We start from the raw sequence: 16232 nt of genomic DNA on the forward strand, positions 1-16232 counted from the left end.
ATTCATCCATACCATTTTATTTTTCATTCTGACATCCTCCCTTCCTGAACTAGAGTCAGGACAGGGGTGGGGCCACTGCTGAATGAAAGCAGCAGAGAGTGGGTGGAGGGTGGGTTGCCTCGGCACTTTTCACAGTGCGCATGTCTTTTTAGCCAACCACACATGTGCACTTGGAAACCTCTAACCCAGCTGTCATAAGACAGCTGGGTTAGAGTAAGTGCAGGGCTCCAGTGCCCTCAGGAGCGGCGAATGAGGCCGCTCACTCTAATCAGGGCGCTGCTCTCATGCTGGTGAGAGCAGCGCCCTGATTGGTCAAGGGAGTTTCCTGGTGGCCGGGCTGCAGCGCAACGAGGGCCAGAGCAGGAAGTCCTGTTTTCAGGTAAGTGTTTTATTATAATATATTTTATTTCATATTTGCGTGCGCCCGTTTATTTTGATATTTTTGTTATTCAATTGGAGGGCGCACCTGCCTGCCATCCCCTTCCCATTGATGCCAGTTGCCACTGTCTTCAGGCCCTCCTGTATGAGGCCTCATTGAGGCAGCAGTCTAAAACAAACTCAGTCAATACATTTTGTGTCAGACCTCGCACGAAAAGCTCTATATAAGGGAGCAATAATTAATTCATGAAGTCATGCATCAAGAAGGACACAATAAATCATACAGCAGCATGTGTGGCCGAGCTGTCAACTTTGGAACTTGGGTTCTAATACCCATTTCGGCAACTGACTGACATGCTACAATTATAGATACATAACTTAACCTCCTTGTGACTAAAACTGTACAAAAGAAAAGATGAAAGGTAAATGTGTAATTCAAATATATAAAATCCCCACCTGATGTATGTAATCTTGTATCTTTTCCTACCCCCCCCTTTCTTCGAATTAACGTACATCGCTCCATTGCTTCCCAGCTAGGATCAAGCTTTATCAACAGACACTTTCAAGTCCTACCGGAAATCATATTTCATACAGGAAGTAGAAAGTCAGACCAGGAAAAGAGAGCTAAGTAATGGGAGATCTTTTGAAACTAATTATCGTTTCTAAGGGTTCCAAAAAAGAAAAAAAAGGAAAAAAAAATCAAAGGATGGAACCAATGGCAGTCCAGTCTGCCCCGGCCCAACAGCCCCAAAAACTGGCATCCTCTTTTATATTTTTTCTCCTATTACATTCGACTAATACCAAACTTAGCGTTTAGCAGCACTGAATAGAGGGCAGACAAATAATACACCATAAAATCTCAGGCAACAAGCAGAAATGATAATCAACAGGGTCGAGCGCCAGTAGTTTATTTTTTTTTCGGAGGTATTTGCCAATTGGCGTTGTACAATCAGCATCCAAAGGCAAAAGCGAGACACAGACAGGCATTGCTCATTAATGCACATGCATGGCTACTACAGAGACTACACTCGAGAAAGTGTTTGACGACACAACTTGCTTGGCCCATTAGATGGAGCAAATTATCTGCAGTTCCCTGCTGCATGTGCACTGTAGCATCTGTGATAATAGCTTGATTAATCAATATCGGTGATTGAAGTGGGCGTGCAGATCAGGATGATATGTAGCCAAGAAAAGTGCCCTCATCACCGGAAACAAGATTTGTACTGAGTTATCTACTTCTTTAAAGTATAAAAACAAACGTAACCTATTAAAGAGAAGATAAAAGAGCATCTCAAAAATAAAAGCTATAAGATTCCCGGAAGTGGACCAAAGATTAATTCTTGGCATAAAGATTGATGGCCACTGATGCACAGCTGCTACTAAACACTAAGAAAAGACAACGAGGAAATGAAGGGCAGACTTTGTTATGTTCCCACATTCATCCTCTCTTACTGGATCAAGTAGTAGAGTAGCAAAGTACATTTTTGGGCCACTTAAGTACTAGAAAGGTGAAACACTCCGAATTAAACTTGTCGAAAAAATCTTACCCGAACATATTACCCAGACCAACCTGGTGATATGAGATAGAGTAGAAGACACTTTAGAGAGATTCATACAAGGGGATACCTGGGCTCTATGATGCTAAATTTCCAAAAGGACAGTTTCCAAGACAAGAGGATCAGAGAGGGAGACACTACGCAGGGTCGAGGGCAGAGTGAACAAACAGAGATCATATAAATGAATTGAAAAAAAAACAGAGCTCAAGAGAGAATGTGAGGGCCCCTTACACTGACAGAGGGAGTTGGAAAGTGTGAGGGAATATAGAGAGAGAAGAGGAAGGAATGGAAGACAACAAGAGGAAAAGAAAAGGACAATTAGCAAGCCAAGGATTGAGCATTAAAGTCGGGAAGGTGAAAGGGTTACACCAATAGCGTTAGGAAGATGCAGTGGCGTAGCTAGAGCTTGTGGCGCCCGGGGCTATCCCTCAGATTGCCGCCCCCCTCCCCCCCCCCCGGGGGGGGGGGGATGGCATGCACTTCAAAGAGGTCCGAGAGACACGTAGTATCGCCGCTAATAGTTACCTTGATCGTGCAAGTTACATGCACATACATGACACGGTCCAAGGCTACACAGTTGAATACACCGGTGACTGGCAGTACAAAAGAGAACACACAGACTGCATGATCTATCTGGGGACTCAGAAAAACCACATGTGACATCCATCAGAGAGCTGCGCGAACAATTACCTGGTAATCCCCTCAACACAATGCAAACATGCACATACATGACACTGTTCATGTAACCTTCATCTACAGCTGACATTAAATGACCATACATCATGGTCCCCCCCCCCATTAAAGCAGTAGGGACCTGCACGAACGTGATGTGCTCTGTGGACCCAAAACCAACTTAACAGTGTCGAAGCCTGTGATTCTTTATCTTTCAAAAACAGCAAATTAATTATTCACAGGGAATGACTCACTGTGTGCCCTTAAAACTAAACGCAGCACAAAGGGGTCAGTCAGCTCCACCTTGCCAACACAGACCGGATACAAAGCCCACTCTGGTGGCCCAAAGGCAACAACCAGGGGTCGCTCCCTGTCATTACTTCCAAGCAGCAGCAACCAACTCCCTGGGAATGAAAAGACATGTGCTCTTGGTACCCAAAACCAGCTTGTAATAGTGCATCTCTCCTTCACAGCAGCCTCAGCACACACATGGTGCACAGCCTGCCTGGGGGCCCAAAGCTAAAATACAGGGAGGGGCGACACATTATGATCACAATCCTTAAACACAGTTGTGGGGGCCATGGGAACTTGTTCAACTCTATCCAAGACCCGGGACAAACTGTTCCGGCGCTGCGGCACTCCTTGAATATTCAGAAGAAACAAGAAAAATAGGACCAGTAAAACTCACTCTTTTCCAAATCTCTTTCTAAATATTATCACTTTCCATGTAATATTCCTTTGATGGGAAGAGGAGGTTTCTGAGGTGGGAGTATCAGGCAAGTGATACTACTCAGGCTCCATCTGTTCGAGCCTTCATGGAGGATCCCTCTTCATTACTACCTCCACCTGACCCCAGACTCTGCAACGCACTCCCTTACAGGCTCCCTCTGTGTGAGCCTTCAGGGAGAATCCCTCTTCATTACTACCTCCACCTGACCCTGGACTCGGCAACGCTCTCCCTTACAGGTTTGATTATCCACTACTCCTCTCTCCAGTGCACCTTATCTCACAGCTCACCTTGGGCCCCAGCCCCATATCAGGCACCATCGGGCTCCACTTTGCTTTTTCCCAGTAAAAACATTAGTAAAATCACCTTCAAACTTAAAACATTGAATATAGCAGTAAATATAATTAGCATGCACTTTAAAGTATGTTCCACAGTAGCCCTCATGACCTGACTGCTAATTAAATAAACAAAAACAGAAAGGCCATGACAGGGCCGGCTTTAGCGCTGATGCGAAAGTCTTTTTTGGCGCCACACTAATAACCTCTTTCTCCGTAAATACCTTTACTACCACCTTCCAACAGTGCCCCTCATCCCTCCATGGCCCCCCTAGTGACCTCCTCCTCAGATTCCCTCACTGCCTCACGCCACAAGTGCCCCTCATCTCCCCATAGCCCCTCCCCCTCATGACCTCCTCCTTGGACTCCCTCACTGCCACCATCCACCAGTGCCCCTTATCTCTCTGTAGCCTCTCCCCCTCATGACCTCCTCCTCAGACTCCCTCACTACCACCCTCCACCAGTGCTCCTCATCTCACCCTAGCTCCCCCTCCACACCATGACCTCTTCCTTGGATTCCCTCACTGTCACCCAGGGCACAAGTCCTAAAAAAAGAAGTGGGGGGACGCTGACTTCACAACAGCAAGTGATGTCACGAAAGGTGGCTTGCACCCTCAGACTCATTGCCTCCCCTCGCTCACCCCTTAGATGCCATTGCATCAGAGAAGCCAGCGCGTGAGTAGCGTTCTGAATGAGCTCCGATCTCGCCCCAGAGAGGCCAAAGAGTAAATGTGTGGCTCCATTTGCTCCAGTAATCGAGCTCCCGTTAAAATAAGTGAGGGGACGCCGTCCACCCGCCTGGTATCCCGACTCGAGCCCTGCAGTCACCCTCCACCAGTGCCCCTCATCGCTCCACAGCCCCTCCAACTACCTCCTCCTCAGATTCCCTCACTGCCACCCTCCACCAGTGCCCCTCATCGCTCCGCAGCCCCTCTCTCGTATGCATTTGTTGTTTAGCGCTACTCATATCAGTGTAGTGTGTCAGCACTTTACACCACGAACACATTATACAGAGACAATTAATCATACAAGTATGTAAATCAGTCTACAGGGAATGTCACATAAGCCAATGAGGATTACAAGGTTAGGAATCACATGTCATCCATACTGGTGGGTAGTATATTTTGAGAGGGTTTGATCTGGGGAAACACAACCTTAGAATTTAAAAGAGTATTCCATGGGGGTCAGCTTTACTGATAAAAACGTATCTCTGCCCAAACAAACATACTCATTTTAGCAACATTAGAATGATGAAAGACTGAGGAAGTTCTAACTATATCACAAAACAAAAAACTATACCATTCATGTTTGTATTGTATGCAGCTCTTTGGTGACAGTTCATTGGTCCCTGTCCTATGTTAGGATTGTAACTTCTGAACTGCAAGTAACATGGCGATCTCTGTGACAAAAGGCAGTAACCCACTGAGCTTCCACACAAAATACAGTTCATCTGCATTTAAAAACTACTAACAGACAAATTATTGCTCTCCAGCGGATCATTAATCACCAGCGTTATTGGGACATTTGTTATTGTCTTATTGTTGTTCTGCTCAGCATCAGCCATGATAATGATAAAAACTGTTTAAATGAAGCGCACACAAAGTACGAATCCTGCTGGGCCTGCGCATATTTTTAAAACAAAAATAAGGAGAGTCTCACACATTCTCTTACCTACTACTCCATTAGTCAAACTTTGTGTCACAGCCTGATGTGATAAGCAGCTGCGGGGGTCAGGAAAGGAGATTAGGAATAAACAAACTTCTTTTCTCCTGGCTGCATATAAAACGAATTATCCACGCTGCCGCCGCAGCAGACTGCCCCAGGACACAATTGGGTCCTCACGAGAGTGCGTAGTGGTGAAGCGCGTGACGCGTCACCGCTACGCTCTCATCGCGAGGGCCGGGCAAAAATGTAGCCCAGGGCCATCATTGGTAGCGCTGGCGCGCGCTCTCCAGGATTGACGGCCCTGGAGCAGGCTGGAATGATCAACGTCATGGTGCGGATTGCAATGCAGCAGCAGGCGCTGACGCACTGGCGCACTCAGCACTACAACCAGGTAGGTGAGGTGCGCGCAGTGCGCTGCTTGCACAGTGCACTCTTTAAAACTGGGCCGCCCGGCCGCGCGCGCCGTTGTGGCCGCGGCGGACTTTATCATTTATTTTGTGACACACTGTGTCCCTAAATAAATTATAAAGGCCGCCGCAGCCACAACGGGCCACCAGTGCCGAGCGGCCGCCCTAAATATAGTGCCGCCTGGGGCGGTACGCCCCCACCGCCCCCCCTAGCTACGCGCCTGGGAAGATGGAGTTGAAGAAAAAGTTTACTTACCTTCGAACAATATTTCTGGTGGGTATACAATCTTCCTGCAGATTCCCCAAACATATGATTGTAATTTCCACACTTTAAAATGGTCTGCAATACTTTCCCAAGAACTACCTCTCCATCACCGCCAAGTACCTCCATGCGGCTTAAGCCTAGACTCTACCTCTCAGCACCTGAAAAGGTTCATTTGGTCACCACCTTCTCTTTTTATCACCTGTCAAGTCAACAAAGATTTGATCATCCACTCTGCTCCACCAAGTGCTCTTGATGCACTAGGATACCAAACCTCTGGGTCCAGTTTTTGCAACTGTTTCTCCACCTTGGTGGGATAAGGAGGAGGGTAGAAAGACATAGGATTAAAGAGCTGATCGATGAAATGCAGACACCACTTCGGAAAAAATGGGAAGATGTCAAAGACCAACTTACCTGGATGACAAACTGTGATAGCGGATAAATTGAGAGCGAATTAACTTCTCCAACCTTATGAGCTGAAGTAATTGCCACCAACAATAGTGTGTTCAAAATTAGGAGCCAGAAAGTGAGCAACTGTGCATCGACTCAAGAGGGTATGCCAATAAGAAAATTAACACAAGATTCAAATTCCACTGAGGAACGATAAAGGGAATAAAAGGAAACAAGTAAAGCATATCTTATAGAAAACGCTCCACTAGTGCGATCTAAACAGGAGCACAGTCAGGGCAGCCAAGTAACTCTGAACTGTACAGGCACTGCTGTGCAACACACGCAAATCACAAAACCTTGGAAAGGTGAAAGTTAAAAGGGTATATGCCGTCTGACTAGCAGCACTGAACAAATTTGTTCCAGTGACCTATGTAGATGAAATTGGTTGCAGGCTCCCAGGCTGCCAAAATAATGTCTAAACCTTCATCACGCATGCAGCTGAAATGTTTGGGGATTAGGGAGGTTGACCTGACCATTTTACTGCAAGAGCAGTTCTGCTCTGTGTGCAGGAGAGAAAGCAGTGGCCGAAAGTTCAGTGCTAACAGATTGGTCGATCATATCCCCACTGTCCAATCTGGGACAATCCGAATAAGCCACATTTGATACTCCCAATCTTTCTGCAGGACTTTTGACAGCATCAAAATGAATCGGCAAAAGCGCATACAGTAGGCCCTAAGACCAAGTGAACATGAAGACATTCCACAAGAAACCATTCAGAATGAAGTGTATGGTACAAAATCACTTCAAAGAAATAATAGCTGGAAACCCCAATCTGGATATGATCACTAGTCTTTTTCCAGTATGAATAATGAGATTCCCTGCCTTCTCAGAGAGGGTGTCTGTGAGATGAGTTGGTACCAGGAAAATTCCCTACCTCTGGACCCACTACCACAGGTGAATCTCATCCCAACTTAAGGTCCACAACCCCACATCACTCTGTCTCTTGCTATAATGAATGGTGGTTTTGCTCGAAAGAATCTGTATGTTGCTCCCTGAGATATAATAGAGAAATGCCTTTTTGGCAAAGTGGACTGGCTGCACCGGTGCATATCTGTATGAGCTGAATGGGAGATATGCACCTGAGCTGTGTAGCTCCCAGATGCTGGAGCCACTGTGACCTAAAGCACCAAGGATGGGGCATCCTCCACCATTTCAAAAACAACAGTTGATGGACAGAATGCAGAACAATGTCATACATTCACCCCAGTACAGAGATCTGGGCCTAAATCCATCATTTTTTTGCTCACCGTGCCATTCCAGTTTGAACCCAGCCATATGCAAATCAGTCTTGACCCTGTGCCTCATGGGAGCAGTCCAGCCCGAACTGCCAAGCCACGTCCTCCCTGGACTGGAAACAAGCATCCTAGGACCGGTTTCGGGGTTTCCCCCATCTTCAGCCAGGATAGCTTGATTCCAGTGGCATGGAGAGCACGGGACCCACGTCTGGGCATACCCGTCCCACTTGGCAGTTCGGGCTGGACTGTTCCCATAAGGAACAGGGTCAAGACTGATTTGCATATAGCTGGGTCCAAACTGGGGTGGTGTAGTGAGCAAAAGAATGATGGATTAAACCCAAATCCTTGTGACTGGGGGTGAATGTTTGCATTGTCCATCATTACGTCCATCAATTGTCTCTTTTGCGTATATCCTCCACCATTTAGCATGTGGCACATAATGCATAAGGCCAAGAACATGCATGATTTGCAGCATCTGACTCCAAGTCGGAGTCAGAACCCTCAGAATCATCTCCTGAATATCTGTGATCCTCTGAGAAAGAAGGGTTATCATGCCGGCCATCTCCGTTACACCCAATGAAGGTTAGCCTCTGCGTTTAAGAGAGGTGAGACGTCTGGGCGTCAATGGTAAAGTCTAAGTAATGAAGGAGAGTCTGTCTGCTGGAGGTGTTCCCTCACAAGCGTTGGTCCCTCTGTTTTCACTAGGGAGTTGTCAGAATATAGAAATACAAGGACAACAGACACTGCCATGACTTGCTTTTTTGTTAAGTGGTTGTTAGTGCGAACTGTGAATTGATGATACTAGGTTCCCACAGTGATACTCAAGTAGTGTCTTTGGTGCAGGGATTGGAACGAGAAAGCAAGCGTCTCTGGATCTAGTGAAGTCAACCAATCTTTCACTTTCAAGGCCAGCAAAACTTGGACCAGAGTCAGAATCTTGAACTTGTTTTACTGAATAAAGAAATTCAGAGGACAGAGATTCGATATGGGTCTCAAACCTCATCCTTGTTGGGGACCTAGAAGTGAAGGGAGTAGAATCTCATGTCCATTTCTTCCAAAGGTACCACCACCAAGACTTCTTTGCTCAGCAGTATAAGAACTTCCATCTCCAAAATATTGGCATGTGCCGAGGAGCACATCCTGGTGGGATGTGGGTTGTCCGGAGGGATGGATAGGAAGGGCAGAGCATAACCCTTGAGGACTAGCTGGATGATCCACCCATCTGTCATGTTCATCACCTAATAAGTGGAAACATTAGACCCACCCCCCCACAAGCAGAAGATTTTAGGGGAGAAAGTTGTCTCCCAATTAGTAGACAAGTGAGACTCTTCCCCCACCATAACCTTTTCACTTTGGGGAGGAAGTCGGTGCAGCATAAGTTTTCCATCCTGGTGAAGCTCTGAGCCCTATGAATGTGCTCAACCAAAGGGACATAATTGAAGTTCACCTTAAATTTGCCTTTTGTGACGGAAGCAATCTTAGCTGACATTAGCAGTTTCAAGGGTGGTAGCACAGCCCAATCCATCGAAAGCATAAACAATGAAGAAGGATCCGGCTAAGTGTGGGATGGCACACATTGGCATGCATTGACTTTTTTTTTAGGCTCCCGAGCCCAAGAAGGTGCAGTGTCAGGGTCAAAGTTATCACAGTCGCCAAGTGTGCAGGAACATGCTCCCCCTTGAAGACTATCATAAATGCTATAGGAGCCATCCTGAAAAGATTCAAAGTAACCAGACAGTCCTCACCTGTATGGGGTTGGCAGATAAATCAGGAAACTTTTTTGTCACATCTTTTTGCATCAGGATCTTATCCAATGACAAGGAACAATCCAGTGTCAGGGAATGGCCAAGGAGTGAGACCATTTCTTAGAGGAAGAAGACTTTCTATGGTGCTTTTTGTATTTTATATGGGAAGATCTCTAAGGGGACTGTTCCCTGACACAGACAAGGGACTTACATGGGGGTGAGGAAGCGAGCTTTTTCATCTTCCAATGGGCTTACACACTGAACAACTTGGCCTCCCGCTCCTTGACAGCCTTCGGGTTTAAGGAATCAAAGAATGTGGCATCATGCTCCAAATTCAGATACCACATACAAATGTCATGAAAATCCAACAAGCACATCTAATTGCAGCATCTTCGACAGGGTTTAAACCCTGAAACATTTGGCGCCGACATTTGACTTAATCTCTTTCAAAGTGTTTAGGAATGTTTTCTGGAAAATGTATCGGTCAAAATTGGCAAAGACTGACTGGACAAGCAAATTGAAGAGAATAACCAAGTAAAAGCTGATGATATACAGGCAAAGAAAGGCAAATAAAGGGAGGCGCACGTGGTGATATATAGTGGTTAGGACAAGGCATTGACAGAAAGGCATGGAATCAAAACAAGAATAAGAGAGAAAAGATGACAGAGTGGTAGAGAAAAGAGGAATGTGGAGAAAGAAGATACTGAGGAAGAGAGGACAGAGATTAAGAGGTTGGAAGTACAGAAACATAGGGAGGTCAAAGTAAAACAAAGAGTTGATAAGTTACAAGGGCGTGGAGTATATAGATAGATAAGACCTATAAATGAACACCCCACCATACCTTCCTGCACATTGAGTGTAGCTTCATTGCTGTAGAGTTTACGTGCGACGTTTGATGCCAAGCAGCGGTATCTCCCAGCATCGGACATCTGCACATCCACAATCTGAAGGATACCACTTGGAAAAAAGATGAATCTGAGGAAAAAGAACAAAGAATTAGCACCTTATAACATAATGATCACATCCCACAATAGCATGCACGGCCTGTCTAGACTCTTAGACTATGGCCAGTGAACTATAACAAACTTGTACAGAAGACATGACCGACAGAATCACAGTATAATGTGACAGCTCGGTAATGTAACTGTACGAAATGAATGATCTGCCATCTGCACAAGGGAGTCTCCAGATAACAAGTGTGTGCTGTATTGGGTAAAAGTGGCATTATCCATTCCTTTCTTCAGAATCCCTGGAAACTGCCCCATGGAATTATGCGCCACTGTCTCAGAAAAATACACGGTCATGCTATCTTACCTGAAAGATGTACGCTTTGGGCTACTAGAAGAACATTAAACTACATGACTGAATAAAAGACCAGGTTCGCTAATACAGTTTTTGGGTCAGAAGAGTTTCTCTCAATCACTCACATCTCTTGTTTATGTGCACTTCTGACGTGTGTCATTCAGGCCCTGCAAAGGATTTGGCATCCAAATGTATTTTATATTAGAAAATAATCACCCAGTGTTCTTCTAAGGACCTGTCAAGCACAACAAATCCTCAGTGAGTGGGGCCAGCCCTACAGCTGCTAAATGAACCTGAACTGTGCTCACCTCCTGAGCGGACATAGGTACTTATATCTGCAAGTTTTGGGTGATGGATATCCGAAACCTGTCAACTTTTTACTTATCTCAAGGGTTGGTCCCCTCTACAAATGGTAAAACTCTGCACCACCATCACCAGCCAGTCAGTTTGAAGTCTGGCTTTCAACCCATCCTTGATATTAACCAGGATGAAGCAGTACAAGCCGGGTATAGGTTGGGGTACACGTGGGTCCACCCACTATTTTCACAGAGTGGATGGCGTCTCCCCTGCCAAGAAGTTGGGCCTCACTGAAATATGCTGAACGTGTCCTGGTTTACATTTTCAGACACTGGGACACGTTCAGCAGCGCCTGCATGTTGTCCGCTTTCCATTCCCAGCAGAAAGGTGCAGGCAGCGAGGGGGGGGGGGCTTTTTTCTCTTCATCCCCAGAAGGGCCAAGGATGAAGGCCGAAGTTAAGAGGCCATCAGGCCTCCAGGCCTCCTTCTGTTCTTGTATCCTGGCTTGGCACGGTCTGGAACCTCACACATAGATGCAAATGCAACAGAGGGGAAACAAAGGCACATAGCTTGTTATTGTGTCACAGGTACTTAAGAGAGGCATGCTTTTGACTTTTTCAGACACTGCATGCACTGTAAGAAAGCCAGCTGTGTTGATCTGTCCCAGTATTTACACAAATAGCAATTTAAATACCACTATTTTATTTTTATTTCTTTTATAGCACTATTTATTCCAATGCAAGATGGCAGAGTGCTTTACATAACGTACACATAATCCAAATCAGTGTATAAGATGTGTTACATAAGCCAGTGAGGGTTACAAGGTGTAGCAGTGACATGTCCTTCATAGCTCACTGTGCTATATTAGGATTACAATGTATGAACTGCAGGTAACAAAAAGATCTCTGTTAAAAGCAGTAACCCACCTACCTATCGACATCAAATAACAATCTGTCATCTGCATGTTATATGATGTGTTTTGCAGGAGACACATTAACCCTCTCTGCAATATTTATTAAAATCTGGGACTTACCATTATTAAAATTCCCTGAGGGTTACTGCGCACACAAAGATATCATCAGTAGGTGCCTTAACCCCATGAGATATATTTATATGAAGACTTTGCAACCAATTAAGCAGAACAGATCTATGCCAAGTGTCTCCCTGTTGCCAATTTCTTTGTCGCAGAATTCTAAAAAATATATATTTATAAGTTGAGGCCCAGATTTTGCGTCGAGTTGTCTCACTGTTTTTTGCACAACCCTGATGCAAAATCTTATTTGTTAAATCTCATTACGCGCTTAAATGTTCTTATGATAGACCTGCTAAATATATGTTTGAGGTATTAATATCTGATGACACTTCTTGTGATGTCCCTTTCTGTGAGGTCCAGGGTTGTTATGCCACACATCCCGTGGTGCCATGTGCAGTGTTTAGGACTGTGACATCATGACCTGCGATGTCATGCGCCATGATGTCACCTGTATACTGCATAACTTGGTTAGTCCCCCACTTCTTTTGTTAGGACTTGTGCCCCGAGTTCAAGAGCAGCTGACAACGAAACTAGTGAGCTGTAACAATAGTTGCAGCTTGAAACAATTCTGGTTTTACACTCTGTGTGTTATTTCACCATTTAACAAATGGGCCTGGAAACACGCCATAGGACCTGTTGTTTGCATAGGAGCTCTCAAACTCTCAAGACTTAGAAAACTCATATTGGCAAAGCCAGAAAATTTAAAACAGTCGAGTCACACATAAAAGCTGGAAACTACTCAGCACAAAGATGTGTTGCATGGATTGGATTGCTCAGGTCGAGCTGTAAAGGATTACATGAAATAGTGACTTCTAGGAACATGGATGCATCACTACATTAAAGACAACATCATATTATTGTACTAATAAGGATCCATACATAAAGCCCTGAAGAAGTCCGTAGTGACGTCACGCGTTGGCTACATTTGAAGTAAAGAAAAGAGAAGACACTTTTCTTAAAGGATAAAAAAGAAGAATATGAATAAAGTATCTTTCAATCAAAGTCAATAGAGTTTGTGAATTATATACAACGTGTGTGCGGAGAGACATAACGCCTGTGCAGACGTCTGCTATAAACAAAGTTGGATATATATTATTTGAATTGTGGTGCTGAGCCATGTGAAATAGCTAATGTGAAGGCTCTCTTTCCTTATTGGAAGTTGAAAGGGGTTGACCTTCCGGCTTCATGCACCGCTCAAGTTATTTTTTACCTTTCCCACAAAGGTGTTAGGTGCGGTAGTATATTGCCTCAGACCCTTTTGTGTAGAGTTGTCTAAAGTTTCATCTTTGGGCACTTACTGGAGGTGGAGGGAGACAGACTTACTATGCTTTCTAGAAGCTCACAATGCAATAGGAGTTCACCCAGTTCTGCATCAAGGCAGCAGCAGTTCTCTCGGAGATGTGCACAGCAGAACTGTTAAAATGTCAGCAATCACCACCTCAGCTGAGGGCACCTTATCTGGAGGAAAAAGTGTATGCTCAATGCAGAGCTCTTTCACATACCCTACAAGTATTCCAAGTGTGGTGGTCTTGCTGAACCTCACTGCCAGCGAGGTAAGAAACATAACGGGCCATCTTTTAAACTCAGGAAAAACATCCAAAAAGTCTGGGGAAGGCGGAGCTTCTGAGAGGAAGGACAGTAGTGCATTTTTTCTACATGTGTGCATAATGAACATGTTCTCTACCCATGTGTGACTCACAGATGCGCCCAGGCCTACTGCCACCGGCAGGTAAACTCTCTCAGTCTCTTGACATAAGCATTAAGTTCAGAGTTTCACTACGAGGTGGCAAGATAGAGGTGGCACGAGCCCCGTCAGTAATTGTTGAGCTAATGACAATATGACAATAATGCAACATCATTAGGTTAATTTTATTTGAGATATTTTAATGCCCTGGCTACAAATGGGGGTGAACGACCGCAGCTGGATGTGGTCAACCCCTCACAAATACATTTTGCCTCAATTCTGTAAGATAAGCACTAAACTGAGATATGAAAATGACATACCTTTCCCAAACTCTCTGGAAAAATATGTTCCATATAAAACGTGAATAAAATGTGCACAGAACAAAGCGACATTAAAAACTGACAAAGATGTGCTGCATCCTGTCTCCAGGATTAGAGAAGATGACAAGAACACCTCCTGAATGGACAATAAATGAAGTGTGCTTGAGGCAGGCGAATATTTACACTGTCAACGGCCACCTGTACCAAAAAATAGAAAAGTAATAATTTCTTAGAACTCTGTAATAAGTGCTAAGCACTACCCCTCACTCAATGATGTGCGTGTAAGACCCATCTGATGAATGAATGTTTGACTAATCCTTGCTGCGATTCAAATGTATGCCGTATGCATCACAGGTAGTACTTACCAATTTGTGCATTACCTTCTGGAATGTTTTACTTCTGCCTGGAGTTCAGGCTTGAACCTCAGCAACAAATGTGTCAATCAACAGCAACACACATGATCCACTTGCAGTATTTTACCAGCATTGAATGATGAGCATGGTTGAGCACACACATCTCTGCAGGTAAGGACCCACTGAGCTTCCTTTCACCTTTTACATAGTGATTCATACTCCACTCCCGCAACTTCTAAGGTTGGTAAATATCAGGTGCAATTTATTAATCCTGGCAGGATGGAAGGCTGAGGCGGTCTTGCCCGGTTTCGAACTCTGATCTGCAGATCAATGTGGATGTTGGCAGTAAACCTTAAATCACTGAGCGGTTGCGTTGGCTAAGGATAATGCCACTAAGTAAGCTCGGTGGGTTAGTGTTCCTACAGTGGATATCTATAAGTAACTTTATGTACATTGTTTTTATGTCGACAGTTTTGTATCCTTCTAAGGTTGATCACAGGAGTACACCTAGTTGGATAACAACATTGCTAAGTGACAAACGCCATTTAGAGAAAAGTAATGTGCCACGGACGCGTCCACGTAGATGCACAGTTTCATTACCAACCACACATTTCTAAGGTTTCCTTTTAGACTGCTAAACGATTTAAAAGCAGATGAGACATTATTTTATCATTAAAATGTTTTACTTTGGGTCTGATTTTTGTGAACGTGTCTTTGATGTTCGTTGATATTAATAAACATTAAATAAAGCGGGAAAAATAAACTAAGATAGAGTTAAATAAAATAGTAACTCCCAGAAGAGCCACTGTGTTTAAGGAGACATGCTAATGCCAGTGATTATCTAGAAACGTTGGAGATTACGTACAAAGACAGCATTAGCAATGTCCTTAAGATGGACATCACCTCTGTGGAACAGATCTGGACTGTCAAATCTTATGCTGTCATGACAAACGCTGACACATTTGTAATCTCCAAAATGCAGTCATGACACAATTAAAGCTGCAATGCACTATATATTTGGGTTGTAGTTGGAAGGGTAGAGGCACGTTTGACATTGAGCAATGCGAGGAAAAATGAAGTGAGTGTATAGCATGTAAGCATGTAAATAGACAAGACCGTTCTTCATTACAAAAAAAAGGTGGGAACCGACAATATTTCCAAAATTCCAAAATCATTACCTCTTACGTGTAAAATAATTACATTAGGTTTTCAATGATTGTGCACTCCCAGTAATGGAAGCCCCGCTCTCCACCACACACCACAAAACTCAAACCACTGAGGAAATTCAAATACGGCCCCATCTTTGCTTGTAACACCATTACGCTGTTGCCCTCACTCAGGCCCCTTCAACCTTCATAGCGTTTCTTTCACATTCTATACTGTTGCACATATTACACGACCTTTCCTGTTTCCCTGAACTAAGTCCATTCTGAGACCCGGCTGGAAGCAACTAATCCCCGAGATAACCATCTATTGACCCTTGGTGACTGTTCTCGGCCTCTCCAGTTGTTTTACGAATCACCATCTTCAACACACAAACATGTCCTGTCGTAAATTAATTTAACCAAGGAATGGCTATGCCGCCTGACCTATAGGGTCGGGTAGAGAACACGACCTTAGGGAAGGAATTTCTATTACCCATTATCCTGTATCTTGTACAAAGAATGTTTTCTTGTGGATGATTTGTATTTTTATTGCACATTGAGGGGGTTGTTGCTCTAGGGAATTCAAGCGCTACAAAAGACTGTGAGCCACGGATTGAAGTGGCAGTCTCCTGAGAACCTACCACTAATGTACTTCTAGGACAACTG

At 44.5% G+C, this 16232-nt stretch overlaps 1 protein-coding gene across 1 annotated transcript in view; it reads right to left on the bottom strand.

The window, feature by feature from the left end:
- The window catches only part of IGDCC4 (immunoglobulin superfamily DCC subclass member 4), a 575762-nt gene that overhangs the window by 259297 nt on the left and 300233 nt on the right, over positions 1–16232 (bottom strand). The window contains exon 4 of the mRNA XM_085644585.1: positions 10274–10407. Coding sequence (XP_085500711.1) covers positions 10274–10407 — 134 coding nt within the window. The remainder of the gene's footprint in view (positions 1–10273; positions 10408–16232) is intronic.

This window comes from Triturus cristatus, chromosome 3_1, assembly GCF_964204655.1.
Source record: "Triturus cristatus chromosome 3_1, aTriCri1.1, whole genome shotgun sequence".
NCBI classification, from domain to species: domain Eukaryota; kingdom Metazoa; phylum Chordata; class Amphibia; order Caudata; family Salamandridae; genus Triturus; species Triturus cristatus.